General features: G+C 33.5%; 1 protein-coding gene across 1 annotated transcript in view; it reads right to left on the reverse strand.

The window, feature by feature from the left end:
- Positions 1–4,217: 4,217 nt before the first annotated feature.
- The window catches only part of LOC143242263 (uncharacterized), a 16,370-nt gene continuing 6,079 nt past the window's right edge, over positions 4,218–14,508 (reverse strand). The window contains exon 3 of the mRNA XM_076485631.1: positions 4,218–4,591. Within this exon, the coding sequence (XP_076341746.1) occupies positions 4,218–4,591 (374 nt within the window). The remainder of the gene's footprint in view (positions 4,592–14,508) is intronic.

A 14,508-nucleotide genomic window follows, 5' to 3' on the forward strand; every position in this document is an offset into this window, starting at 1 on the left:
AGGAAAGGGAGTTTAGTCATCACCACCTACCGCCAACTCTTGGGCCACTCTTTTACCAACGAATAGTGGGATTGATCGTAACATTATAACGCCCCCGCGGCCGAAGGGGCAAGCATGTTTGATGTGACGGGGATTCGAGCCCACGACCCACCCACAGATTGCAAGTCGAGTGCCTTAACTACCTGGCTATGCCGGGCCTTACGAATAGAAAGTAGATAACTTTAAACATATCGGATATATATATGTGTACATATACATGCAGGAGTACAGTACATTACTGAACATCTTGGATGTGAATTTGTCTACAGGAACAGATTACATAACCCTGAACATCTTTGATGTGTATTTTTCTACAGTTTTTATAAACTTTTGTTTACTTCTCTCTGTCAGTTTATGTTTTATTAGTAATTACAGGAAAATATTTGGATACAACCTTCGTAAAATTCTTTCCAATAAACTCTGATCAAGCAAGATTCATAATTGTGTCAAGACTACAAGACATAATTAACGTAAGGATATCCACGAAAGAGGTTTGTTTGTCATTCGTCCCAAATATAATTAAAACAACTGATAACATAAAGGGATTTTACGTAATTAGTGGAGTATATCCAACTGGGTAGTTTTGTGTTTGTTTTCGTTTTATATATATCATTTTTCACAAACGCTAGAAATGTCAAGTTGAAGAGGACACACTTAGGAAACTTGGCAGTTTTTTAAGTTACTATTTGAACGTTCAATATTTACACATCTTTATACAATGCAGCATTGTTTGTGTAATTAATATTTACGAAGCAATGAATTGTACACGGCTTTACATGTTTTAAAACTGCTGGTCCTTTTTGTTAGCTATTTTTTACATGTAATCTGTTTTGGTCGGATCACGGCAATATATTTGAAAGTTTAATTTTTCACAACACGAAGCTTGATTTTAGCTATAATTATTATTTCAAGTATCTAACATTAACTTGAACAATTTATAGATTTATCAGATGAATGATTTAGAATCTTTTGTTAAATTTAGCTTCGTAAGATTTAAGTTAAAATAATTTTTAATTTGTATATTTTAATTCTATCGAAGAAATTTGAAAACTGTTACCAAAAAGTATTACTTATTCATATGTGCTGCCATCCGTTGGGAACTTTGCAACTAATTTTAACCTATTTACAAGATGTAGAAGATAAAACAAATTTTAATAACAACAATAATAATAATAATAATGGCTATATATATTTATAAAATTCTTTTTAATATACAGGGTTGAATGCTATAAGTTGAAACAATTTGAATATGCAAATTAGCAAGAACCGTGACAACCACAGGCAATTCAAAGTCGTGGTGGAATGGATTGTATCAGAACTACATTTTGACATTTTTAGTGTATCGTAGGCAGTGAAATATCACAGAAAACGGACCGCTTTTGGAAGGTGTATGTAATAGCTTTACCGACATAAATATCATACATTTAGACTGTAAAGATGTATTCAGTTCGTGGATTTAGAATTTCCAAGACGGAAATATCCTTTGTACTTAATTACATTGGATAACAAAAGAATATGGATCAAAATGAACCCCAGGACCATCCAAAAAGAGACCTGTAACAAGTCGTATCACAACCATAATGAGCAAAGTGCAGCATTTTGTTAGAGGTGAGTGTTCACAAATTCAAAAAAATTAGTAGTAAAAGCCATCCACGTGTCTCAGGCGACTACAAGAAATGTGGTAAAGAAATATCTTTATCTGGAAGTTAGGTCATTTGGGTAAACGTTCACCAATATAAGGCTTACAGTCATATTTAACGTTTAACCATCTAATACCTCTAGTGCAGGGGTTCTTAACCAGGGGTGCGAGGATGCCCATGAATAATTAAAGCAAATCTATATTTTTACATAAGAGTATGCTTTATATTTTTATATTTAAGTTTCCAGGGGGTGCGAGAAATGATTACTGATTTGAAAGGGGTGCAAACACTGAAAAAGGTTAAGAACCACTGCTCTAGTGAGTGGAGAATGAAACGGGTATCGCTCTATTGCGTATGTAAACATACTGAACAAGTTGCACATACTGATTTCTGTTCCTAGAAACTGGCGTTACAAAATCGTTGTCCTCGTAAACCAGATGGAATATGTAAACCTTTTAGTGAGAATAAGTGTGGTTTGGACACGACAGTATTACGACTGAGCCTTCCGCAATGGAAACTACATTACATAACTTTTAATATTGTCGAGATTCCCTGTCGTCATGGATCTGGCAACATGGATTGTAACGACGTGATATGGCTCCAAAATCGTTTTATAAGGCACTGAAGATTCAATGGTATACTTTCCTTTATCTGCTATAAGTTTTGTTTTCTGAACAAAACAATATTTTCACCTCTGTTTGAATGGTTTTTTCTTTGATTTATAACAGATATTAAATTGTTATTTTTCTGTACATGACGTTGGAGTAATTAATGTAAATTTAAGTATCTAGAACAGTTGTGGTAGTACCTGCGGTTTGATCAAACGTTAAATTCTGTGTGCATAATTACGATAGTGTTTCTAACTTGGCTGTAGTTACTTTATATATATATATATATATTATTGTTATTATTTTTAATCAATGTTTTTTTTAAATAACTGTGATGCATTAATTACGTTATTTACTCAGATCCTTGTGAGATGGATTTCCTGCTGTTGTTTTAGCGCAAATTTACTCAATGAGCTACCTTCTCTCTGTCCACAGCGAGGAATCGAACCGCGGATTTTAGGATTGAAGACTGTAAAATTATCGCTATTCAGTTGGGGAAATATATATTGGTTTGTTTACAGCACAAAACTACACGATTAGTTATCTGCACATTTTTTTCTACTGCGGGAACTAAACCCGGAATTTAACGTTGTAACTCAGAAAATTTCAATGTCCCTAACTTTCAAGTTTCAGTTAAGAAAAACAAACAAATACAAGAAAACATAACAGGGAAATTATAGTATACCAGTAATACTAATAAGAGATTCTTAAAACTCAATACTAGGAGAAAAACTGTCTGGGAGAAATTCAGGGAAGTGTAGGTTTGAGTTTTATGGTTTTTAACTAGGTCCTCAAGTCACACGTAAGTTCTTTCTTTAGAACTGATATTCTTCCTCGATAATCTCAGTTTAAGCCTCGATGATTATCTGAGTCTATCAGAATAACAAGAAGAACTATTAATATTGTGACAAGGCTCGACTTTTACATGGAAGTTTCGTTGTCAAAAGACACGTGTTGGTGACTTTAATTTGCGAGGTGATTTAATAACGCATTACGATGTAAAGATTTCAGAATTAAGTAAGTCCTGGTGATTGTTCAAGACGAGGAGAAAGCTCTTCTTGTGAAAATCTTTTTAAATAATGAATAATGAGATCTTTATATAACGTTCAGGAGTCTCGTAAGCTGAAAGGATCCTCATTAACTCTCCGTTTCACATCACACGCAGAATACAAGAAGAATGTTAAATAATCTTCGAACCAGCTCTCCCAGACTCATCTAATCCTTCTCTTCAGAAGAGAGGTCACAATAAGGCTATCATGACAGGCTGTTTTCATGAGAAAAAAGGGTCAGAAACAAAATGAATGACAAGAGTACGTTCAAATACTAATAATAAAACATAATATTAAATAACTTAACATTGTGTTCGATGTTATAAATATAATTTTTATTACTTAACAATAGTATAAACAACACTCTAAATACCAAGAAAAGTTCACTAGCCGTCCCTAATATAGCATTAGTTTAGTTACTAGATGGAAGGCAGCTAGTCATCACCGCCTAACGTCACTTCTTAGGTTACTCTTTTATCAACGAATGGCGGGATTGAACGTTACATTGTACCACCTCCACAGCTGAAAGGATGAGCATGTTTGATGTGAGGGGGATTCTAACCCACGACCCTCAGTTGCGAGTTGATTGTCGTAATCACCTGACCATGCCGGGATAACCTAAAAAAAGGCAGAGACTCTCTCCTAGAACAAGCGTCTATAGCGTACAGTCATTAGTTTCGTATAAACAAGTAACACGTTTTGTTTAGGCTTGGAATGTCAATTCGGTAATAAACTGTGTGTACTTTCAATTAGAAACAGCCACGTTTAAGGCTGAATTGAGAAATAAACAAGTTATTAATTAACGACAAAAATAGCCAATTTTTATTTCCATGCTGTTGGTTATACCTAACTGTTTGTAAAACACATTTAAATCTAAAGTCCTAAACACTGCTAGCATTACTGTGCATGAACATTTTCATGGAAATTTCGAGAATGTTTCTTTGAACATTTGAATCTGGAACTATCCGGTACAGAGAAGTATCTGGAACCACGTGAAACGAAGGAGAACCGAGAACGGACCGTTCAGTATAGAAGAGCTTCTGGAACGTTTTTTTACAGGTTTGGATAGCGTGGAACAGAGCAGTATCTAGAACAATGAAGTAAAGAAGGAAAGCTCTGGCCGCACAGGTAAGAGGGGGAATGGAACTGTTCAGTCTGACAGAAGATGAACTTACAAATGAAGTAAAATGTCTTCCCAACAAATTGCTGCTACAGCATAATGACCTCTGAATCAAGTGATTAGTACTGTTATTCTCTGTAGGGTAATAACACCCTGATATCCAGTGGTGTAACTCAATACAGGACAGTATTCCTTAATACCTAATGGTGCCACTCAGTATAGAGTAATTCATACCTGGTGGTGGTGCTACTCAGTTTAGGATAACACATCCTAATACCTAAAGGTGCCACTCAATATATAGTAATCAATACGTAGTGGTGCCACTTAGTACAGACCAATACCCCAATCTGTATCTTTTGTTAACCAATAAAAATACTTGCTGAGGTAGCACAAAAGGGCATAATAATGGGATTGTTTTGTGTGTTATAATGGGATTGTTTTGTGTGTTATAATGGGGTTGTTGTTTTGTGTGTTATAGTGGGGTTGTTTTGGTATGACTTGATATAAACAGATGTAAAGCTGACTTGAGCAGACGTAAAAATACTTTTACAGGTACAACTGATTTAAACAGATGTAAAGATACTCGTACAGGTGTAAAGGTACTTGTTTAGTTCCTAATAAGAATTATACAAGAAAGAAGTAGTGAGACCTAAGAAAACGCCAGTGGGACCTAACCTCGTGTAACGATACTTGTACAGGGCTTATATGGGATATCGAAAAAGTCTCCTTATATATAGAATGTTGCAGTAATGATTTTAGAAGTACTAATGAAACTCGTAGAGGTGCCTTTTGTGTTTTAAAGTATGCCGATACTCATGAACGAAACAAAGTACTTGATATGAAGTGAATACAATAGCTACGCATGTTGTATTACATGATTTAAAGTTTCTCTATATCTTCCATTTGTTTTTTAAAGTGCAACTCTAGAATAAAAGAGCTGTTATAAATAAATAAAAAAATTTAAATTGACCTAAAATTTACAAAATATATATGTGTATTACTTTATAATTATGTAAACAAAGATTATAATAAATTTATTCTGTTATCTGTCTGCACCTCCGTCTGTTTAATTGTCTATTTGTCAGTGCATACGCCTGTTTAATTGTTTATCTATCAGTACATCTGTTTAGTTAATTGTCTGTTTCTACATCCATCTGTTTAATTTTCTATCTGCGCATCTCTGTTTCATTGTGTAGCTGTACATAATCTGTTTAATTGTCTATTTGTTTCTACATCCGTTTCTTTAATTGTCTATCTATCTGTATGTCCGTGTAGTTAATCGCCTGTCTGTAATTCCGTCTGTTTAATTGTCTATCTAGCTGTCTGTTTGTCTATCTATCTAGATATTTGTCTGTCTGTCTATCTACGCGTATGTTAAAGAGTTGACATATAGTTATCATTACAGTCTGTCAAAACAAGAAACACCCAACTTGACGAATTTTTCTAGATTAAAATGAAACTTGTCTCATTATAAAATACTACATGATGTTTTTGTAAGGTTTAATGAGACACTGCTAATGGTGAAAGTTTCCCACTTCAGAACCAACAAGAATAAATGTTCTACTTTAATGATGAAACTGTTTTTCTTTTGGTGAAATTCAAAACCATCGAGGGGAACCTTTCTGTCTTTATATATGTATATAATGAGATGTGTGTATTCATATATCTTTGTCTAAAATCATTTAAGAAAAAAACTTATCACAGATGCATGAAAATGTGTCTAGCCTAGTTTGCCTTTTTTAAAAATGGGACCTCAACCTACGTTACTAATATTTTATTTGGAGATAAGAAGTTAACTGTTTCACAATCAAACTCCTGACTACACTTAAGTTTCATTTAAAAAATAATCTGTAAAAGTGTTGGATGTTTGTACGGTTGGTATGGGTATTAAAACTATTAAAACTTTAATTCCCATACACTGCGAGTTGTGGGCATGAAAACAACGTTGTTATGACGCATCATTGCAGAGATTTATCATTTCTTTTAAACCGAATTAATAGCAAAATAATAACAATGGGTTATAGATTAGCAAAGGTTATCTGCTGCCATCTACCGGCAAATATGCAAATTTCCCGTGTTCACAACTTCATTCAGCTGTCTGTCACGTCACCCTAAGGATGAAGGTCGTTGTTTACGACATTGGTAACTACATTGACCATTTTCGTGTTCATTGATTCGAATTCTCCTTGGTGTATTTAGTAAATCCCCAAACTAATATTGCTATAATACCAATGTAATTCATTTTTTACAAATAATAGTACGCTAAGGAACTTTATGATGCGTTTATGTTCAAATAAATTGTTAATGTTATTGATTATTAAATAAATATAATTGTTACTGTACTTCATTCTGAGTTCTGTGACTTCAGTATCAGTTTGTAATATTTTTAGAAGTGTTCCTACTTTTTAATAGGGCCCGGCATGGCCAGGTTGTGGAGACACTCGACTCGTAATTCGAGGGGAGCGATTTCAAATCCCCTTCACACCAAACATGCTCGCCTTTTCAGACATGGGGCGTTATAATGTGACGGTTTATTCCACTATTCGTTGGTGAAAGAGTTGGTGGTGGGTGGTGATGACTAGTTGACTTCCATTTAGTCTTACACTGCTAAATTAGGAACGGTTAGCGCAGATAGCTTTCATGTGGCTTTGCGCGAAATTAAAAAAAAAAACTACTTTTTGATTTATACCTCAAATTGATGTGATAGAAAAGTTTGTAGTCTGAAGAATAAAACCATACATGCGATAATACATATTTGCTATTAAAAACTAACTTAGAATAAACCTGAATCTAGTTTTAAACTATTCGAGCTAAACGCTTCATAACTCGTACATTCTATGAAACTTATTACTTCTTACGAAGGTTGGTAACATTATTCTGTCTTTCATTATTTTCTTCTCTTATAATAGCTTTTACACTCAGCGATATAATATTTACAAATCAGGGTTCGATTCCCTTGGTGGACTCAGCAGATAGCCCGATGTGGCTTTGCTATAAGGTAACACACACACAATATTTACAAAAGAGCGAACAAGAAGTAAATATTATATTAAATGTAACATCAGAAAAATAAGGAAAAGATTAAAATATGATCGTGGAAACAAGAATCTGCATAATTTTATTCATATTTTAAACAACTATAGACGAAAATAAGTTAAGTATCTGGTTAATATTAAATCATAATTAGAAATTAATAAAAGTGCCTTAGGCATCGGTTCACTTTACTTACCGTGATGTTATGGTTTTGAAATAGTTCTCTTTCGCTGTTTTTATATATAGATGTGGTATAAATATTTAAATACGCCAGCTTATAACCCTATGAAATATGTTTCGTAGATAAATTGGTTAGCTAGCTCAACTTAGACAAGGACATGGCCAGGTGACTAAGGCACTCGACTCGTATTCCGAGGGTCGCAGGTTTGAGTCCCCATCACATCTAACATGCTCGCCCTTTTCAGCCGTGGGGTGTTATATTGTGACGGTCAATCTCACTATTCGTTAGTAAAAGAGTAACCCAAGAGTTGGCAGTGGGTGGTAATGACTAGCTAGCCTCCTTTTCTACTCTTACACTACTAAATTGGGAAGTATCATTTCTTTCTGTGTAAATGTTACATGCGCACTCTATATATGCCGGAAGTTCCTTAGGCCTGCAATTTCCAACATTAACCATAAAAACCACAAAAGATACTTCAACCCCTACATGAAAAGTATGATGATGAATTGTTGTTTTTTTGATACACTGATCACATATGTTTACAAAATGGAACTATTTTCCATACAGTGAATGTTATGTAGCTGTAGTAAATTTAAGTAAGACAGTGGTAAGAAATATTACAAACAAAGTCTGGTGTTATACCACTGTAAGTTTTGTTGATGATAACATATACTCACCGTTTCAAGTAAAATTTGAGTTTACCACAAAAACTTTGTTTTATTTAAACAAACACATACATAATAAGTAGTGGGTGGTGATGACTAGTTGCCTCTCCTCTTAGTCTTACACTGCTAAATTAAGTGGACGGCCAGCACACATAAGCCCTCGAGCAGCTTCGTAAGGAATTCAAAAAAAAACAAACAAACAATCTAGCTGAGTATCCACGAGCGCAAATGACGTCGGATTCTAAACATTTATATTAGATACACACAAAATAGGCCCTCCATCTTTGTGCAAATTGTATTAAATAGGCTATGTTGATATTGAATTATAACAAATACGTTTGTTTTGGAAATACTTTGATATAATAAAATGTATTCATTGGGCATTTAATGCCCTGAGGTTTTCTGGTGCTTGACTCTCAAACTGAAACGCTATGTCAATCAATCAAAACATGCTATCAGCTTTGGTTTAGAAGCAAAATTATGGTCAACTCCTGTCATTAGTCGGTAGGTAGCCTGTGAGTTGACCATAAGCATAAAACAGTTTGTTTTAACATTTGTAATTTTTACATTTGTTGAAAGACAAAAGTTCAATAGTTTATTTATTATTCCAGCATTACCTCAAGAGGAGAAATCCAATAAATGTTTATATATACTGTAAAAGTTCATTTGTTAATATTTTGTAAGTACTATAACAAATGTTATGAAAATATTAAAACTGTACAGTGCTTATCAAACAAAAAATAAATAATACATACTCGGCGATGGATTAATCCAAAAGAAAGAGAGAAACTTTTAGGCTAATTTTAGGTCTAATTTACCCTTCAAGCAAATAATATTATTAACTTTTGAAACACACAAACTACCCCACAGTGTTTACGTTTTATCGAACTTTTCTCACATAACGTTAAGGTTAAGGAAATGTGGGTTTTCATTTAGCAAAACCACTTGCGGCTATCTGTTAATTCTACCAAGTTGAATCGAACCCATGATTGTAGCGTTAAAATCTGTAGACTTATCTCTGTACCTTGAAGCGAGAGACTGATGGTTAAGCTAATACTCGCTGATTGAATGCTGTTCTTGGTGGAAGAAGCTTTGCATTTTATAAATCTAACAACATATATTTATGGCATATACGCGTTTTCAAAACGTTTTCATTATAATGTATTATTGTCATAATACATTAGTATTAGGTCTAAGGTAGATTTGCATACTACACTATTTATCATGTCTCTTAAGGTTTGTAATATTATTATACACTATTCTTCAAACCCTAAGGTTCTAGGTTTTAAAAAAATGTAGTTAATAACATAGGTAGGCTTCCTGTGCCAATGTTTCATGATAAGAATAACTGAAGAAACATTTTGTTTTGACCAACGTCCCCAAGAAATATAGAATTTGACTCTAAACCGTCAGAAGAAGCTTATCCCCCGTCTTACGTTTTATGTAAGTCATTATCTGTTGTTGAATATAGTTATGTTGAAATTGAATATTTTCATTTTATCATCATTCAAGCAGTTCTTATAAGACGAGATTGTTGGAAACCTTCGTTCAATGTCGACAACAACACCAACCTTGAGCAAATCTCCTGGTGATGTACAAGTATTTATACCCTGTTTTGAATATATTTACTATTATATTCTCTACCATAAATTCTTGGTGACATTTAATTAAACATTTGAATGTACCAAGCTAACAAGAATAAATTTTGGATATTGAAATTTTATTTAATATTGCCTTGAGTGATAGAAAATTATTTTTAATCTTAGTTGTTTAAATACCCCTTAAACGAAGGGCTTTATTTTAAAATCATGGTAACAATCTATATATCCGATCATCTTTCTCAGTTTCGAGAATCCACGGCTGGAAACGTAGAGAGTTGCAAGTGAAAAATGACGTATAAAATTGACCCAGTCTTAGGTCCATAAAAACGAGAAAATTACCAACATTTCCTCAAAGCACGTGACCGAATGGAGAGGCTATACGTTCTACAGGTAAGTGACACATATTGAATGAAAATGTGTATTGACAGCAAAGTTCACACCTTTCATCATTCTATTGCCGTTAATATGTTTAAGATTTGATATAAGTCGCAAACCTATGTTCTTGTAATATATGCTGGGTGAAAGTTATGCGGTAATGATAAGGTACTATAAGCCCATGCACTGCATGCCAAATAAGGTATGATTTCACCAAGACAACACATTCAGCCCATAAGTTTAAATGAATACTGAGGCCCTTACAAACATGTATTCACAAATTGAAATTAATTTGCAGACATCTGCCGTGAACTTCTGTATTAATGAACTGTTAAAATGAACTCTCGAAAGTCGTTATCTGTAGATGTTTGATAAATATTGAAAGAAAGATAAAGTGGAAAAGGGATAATTTGTGTATTAGAAAATGCGCTGCATAGAATGAAAGGACTTATGAATGACACCACTCAGGAGTTGGTGAAGAGGCAGTATTCAGAGATCCATCCTGTGCAACTACCATAGGTTGTGTAATTACGTTTATATATAAGAAATGATATATATTTATTTCACGCCCCAACAACCAGAAACAGCTCTAGTAGGAAAATTGTACCAATTCATTAAAATAATGTGGAAAATAAATATCATTTGTATTTCAAACATTAAAACTTCATATTAATAATCAACATCTTTTTAATTTATTCCATTTTGTACATCTAAAATGAAGGTTATGAATTTTATTTTAGTTTTTAAAGTACAGTTCCAACGCAATTAGTAATGGTTGTGAATATATTTATTAATATGAGTGTTACATGGCACCCTTAGCTACAAAGCAGGAAAAAGCACAATAATTTAAAATAAAATTGAAACAATTTGCCTTTCTAACCTGAGTAAAACGCATTTTTATTGATTTTAGCCAATCGTTCTTCCCAATCTCTGGGTTGTCATGATGTATACCATTACAATTACTTCACCCTTCCAAATGCCATAGTTTACTGATGAAAACGCGTCATGTAAGTTTTCAATTATTTCTAACCGTTTGGCCCAATAGAGGTTTATTTGAAAAGGATATGATTTTAGGTATAAACTGAGAAGTACAAGCTCAACTGATGATACGATATTAGAAGAAAAGATGTTTGTGAACAATTTCTGTAGCAACTATAGAACTTTTTTTAATTTTGAAAAAGAATGATTTATCATTTTGTATGTTATTTGAATTACGAGGGCTGAATTATGATAAGAGAATACATATTATTTTATGGAACAAGATAATGTATGGTTAGATAAGTCATTTCACTTTCGAACAAACGAAGTTACATTTCGCCATCAAGGCCTTTTCCTCTTAAAACCCTGTATGTCCTGAATGGCACAGTGCACAGTAAACGTGTACTGTTTTTTTCGAATCAAAACAAAAACAAAATGTGTAGTTTGAAAATATACAATAATCGAACGTTTTAAAACGATTTGGAATAATAAAATCAGTATTTTAAATCTACAAACAACAACAAGCATATTTAAGTTAATTACAGTGAATGTTTTGAAAATTTCATAGTTAAGAATTCATGTTAATATCACATATATACGTTGGTATGTACAAGGTAGAAGGTTTGCTTAAGCTAAATATCAGAAAGTAATTATTTACAATGACAACTATTATATTTAATAGTTTTATAGAATTCAATAAACCAATACAAGTACGTCTAATAGACACACACCAGGGTCTTGAAGAAGTATTTAAATAATTTAAGTAGTTAATTCTCCTTATCACAATCCACAAAAGATTATCTACAACTTTAACGAGGGGAGGAAATTAACGCTCAGTGACTCTTTCTGTCTCTTTTAGATATACATAAACAGTTTTATACATCTAATGTCTTTTGTCCATAATATTAAGAAGCGGAACCTCTCATGCCCAGTGTTTTGTTGTTGCACTATAATCCTATGCAAAGTTAGGAAAACATCTGAGATTTACATTTATATATATATAAATTATGAGGTATCACCACAATAATTAAATTAATAAATGTTAATTTCTCTGGTAACTTGATAATTTCATGATTCGTGTTTGGAATAGTTTTGAAGTTTAACTGCTTCTGTGGATATCATGCTAATATTATTGATAAAGGAATGTAGTGGTACATATAAGTGCACACGAACCTTTTACAGAAACAGGTGTGATATGCATATGTCAATAACTATTACCCAGATTGCTATACCTAAACTTCAAGGTACCTTTCGCCTCAAAGTAATTAAGACTTTGAGCAAACGTCTTAATCTTATGATGTCACCAAAGAAAAACTGAAATGATCATGACGACCCAAGCATAAAGTCGAAACGATGCATGATGAGTCTTTATATATATATATATAACGTTGTATTCTTTATATAATAACTATTATGTATTTAATGGAAAAACTGTAAATGTTTGTCGATTATGGAAGATTACGATGAGAAGGTTATGTTACATTATATATATTAATTTAGTTATATCAGGCATTTTACTTGAACCCAAGGCAGCAACTGCTTACTTGTAAAATTTAAGGTATATTTTTACCGGCTAATTCCTTCTAGAGAATTGTAAAATACAAATCATTTTGTTTTTACCTTCTTTATTAAGAAGTATTAATAAGATTTGTTTGTTTTGTGTTTACTCCTCCACTTAATTTAATATCGATAATTTCTTCTGTGTAAACTTTTCTTAAACCTCATTCGAATTATTGTTCTTTTCGAATTTCCGTGACGTTGTAAAGATTGAAACAAGCCTTTATTAGTTAACGAGAAACTCATAAGGAACATTTTGAAACGAAACAATAATATATATGAAAACATAATGTAACGTAGACAGAGCAACAAGAAATTAACCAATGCCACAGTTTACATCGCCTGATGATGATAATGTTTTTATTAACGGTCTTTGAGAAGTACTTGGTGTTGCTAACACAGTTGTAACTGTTTCATTATTTCCAAGCACAAAGAATACATAACGGAAAATCATATTAAGGACAAATTAATCGAACAAGGTTGCACCTTTAAAACGCCCGATTGTGTGTGGAAACGTATTAATGGTATCTATACAGGTAAGTACGCATTCAGTTACCAACAGGTGTATCATCTCTACGGTAGCACAGACAGATCAGGGTAGAATTTGCAAATTATTATTTCGTTCTGGTCGACGGAAAATAACCAGGCGGTCAGAAACTATTGTTTCTCTTCACCACCGTAGGTTATCAAATGAAGGCTTATAGATCCAGTTAAAAGGCTGCATTCTATCAGATAAAACACAAATGATCAGGTAAAAGTGTCTTAATAGATGTATGGCCGATGATCATTTGTACAGCAGGTGTCCTAAACGTAAATATCAGAAATGTGGAGAGATCAGACATTTTCGCGAGATTGCACTAACGATAATAATCAACTTACTAATATCGAAAACGAAAAGCTTCCTGAATTCACCGACACCCCATCGCGTCCTGAGGAAGCATGGACTCCGCCTGTTTTAATCACCTCAAGTTACCAACGTACAATCGTATGTTGAGAACACGAGACAAGAAAACCGTTGGAGAGTGTTCCCGCCACTGTTACAGAATCAGAAGATAATGTTATGAACTACGCGAATGCAACAAGAAAAAGGCTATCAACTGAGGAAAATGCCCACAAGAAAATACAAAATAAAACAGGTTTGTCTCAAGAATAGCTGGAAACATAATCAGAAAGATATTACTAACACAATGTAATTTTCCAGTTAAAATTATGCACTGTTAATGTTAACGGGTTATCTGATATGTTTAAGCTAGAAAACGTTTTAACCTTCTTAAAAAAGAGAAAATATGATATTATTTGTTTTACAGGAAACATTTTGGTATGATGCTTTTTTTGATCAAGTTAACTCACATTGGGGAGGGATATTATCTCGACCATACGTGAATTACATAGAAAGGTGTTGCATTTTTTATTCGCAGAGGTTTAGATATTAGTGTATCATATTAGTGGAGTAGGTCGTAAGATAGTTTTATCTTTTACTTATAGGCCCGGCATGGCCAAGCGTTAAGGCGCAAGCAGTCGTAATCTGAGGGTCGCGGGTTGCATCCGGTCGCGCCAATATGCTCGCCCTTTCAACCGTGGGGGCGTTATAATGTGACCACTATCCCACTACTGTTGCAAAGAGTAGCCCAAGAGTTGGCGGTGGGTGGTGAGGGCTGCCTT

Source organism: Tachypleus tridentatus, unplaced genomic scaffold (genome assembly GCF_004210375.1).
Source record: "Tachypleus tridentatus isolate NWPU-2018 unplaced genomic scaffold, ASM421037v1 Hic_cluster_2, whole genome shotgun sequence".
NCBI classification, from domain to species: Eukaryota; Metazoa; Arthropoda; class Merostomata; order Xiphosura; family Limulidae; genus Tachypleus; species Tachypleus tridentatus.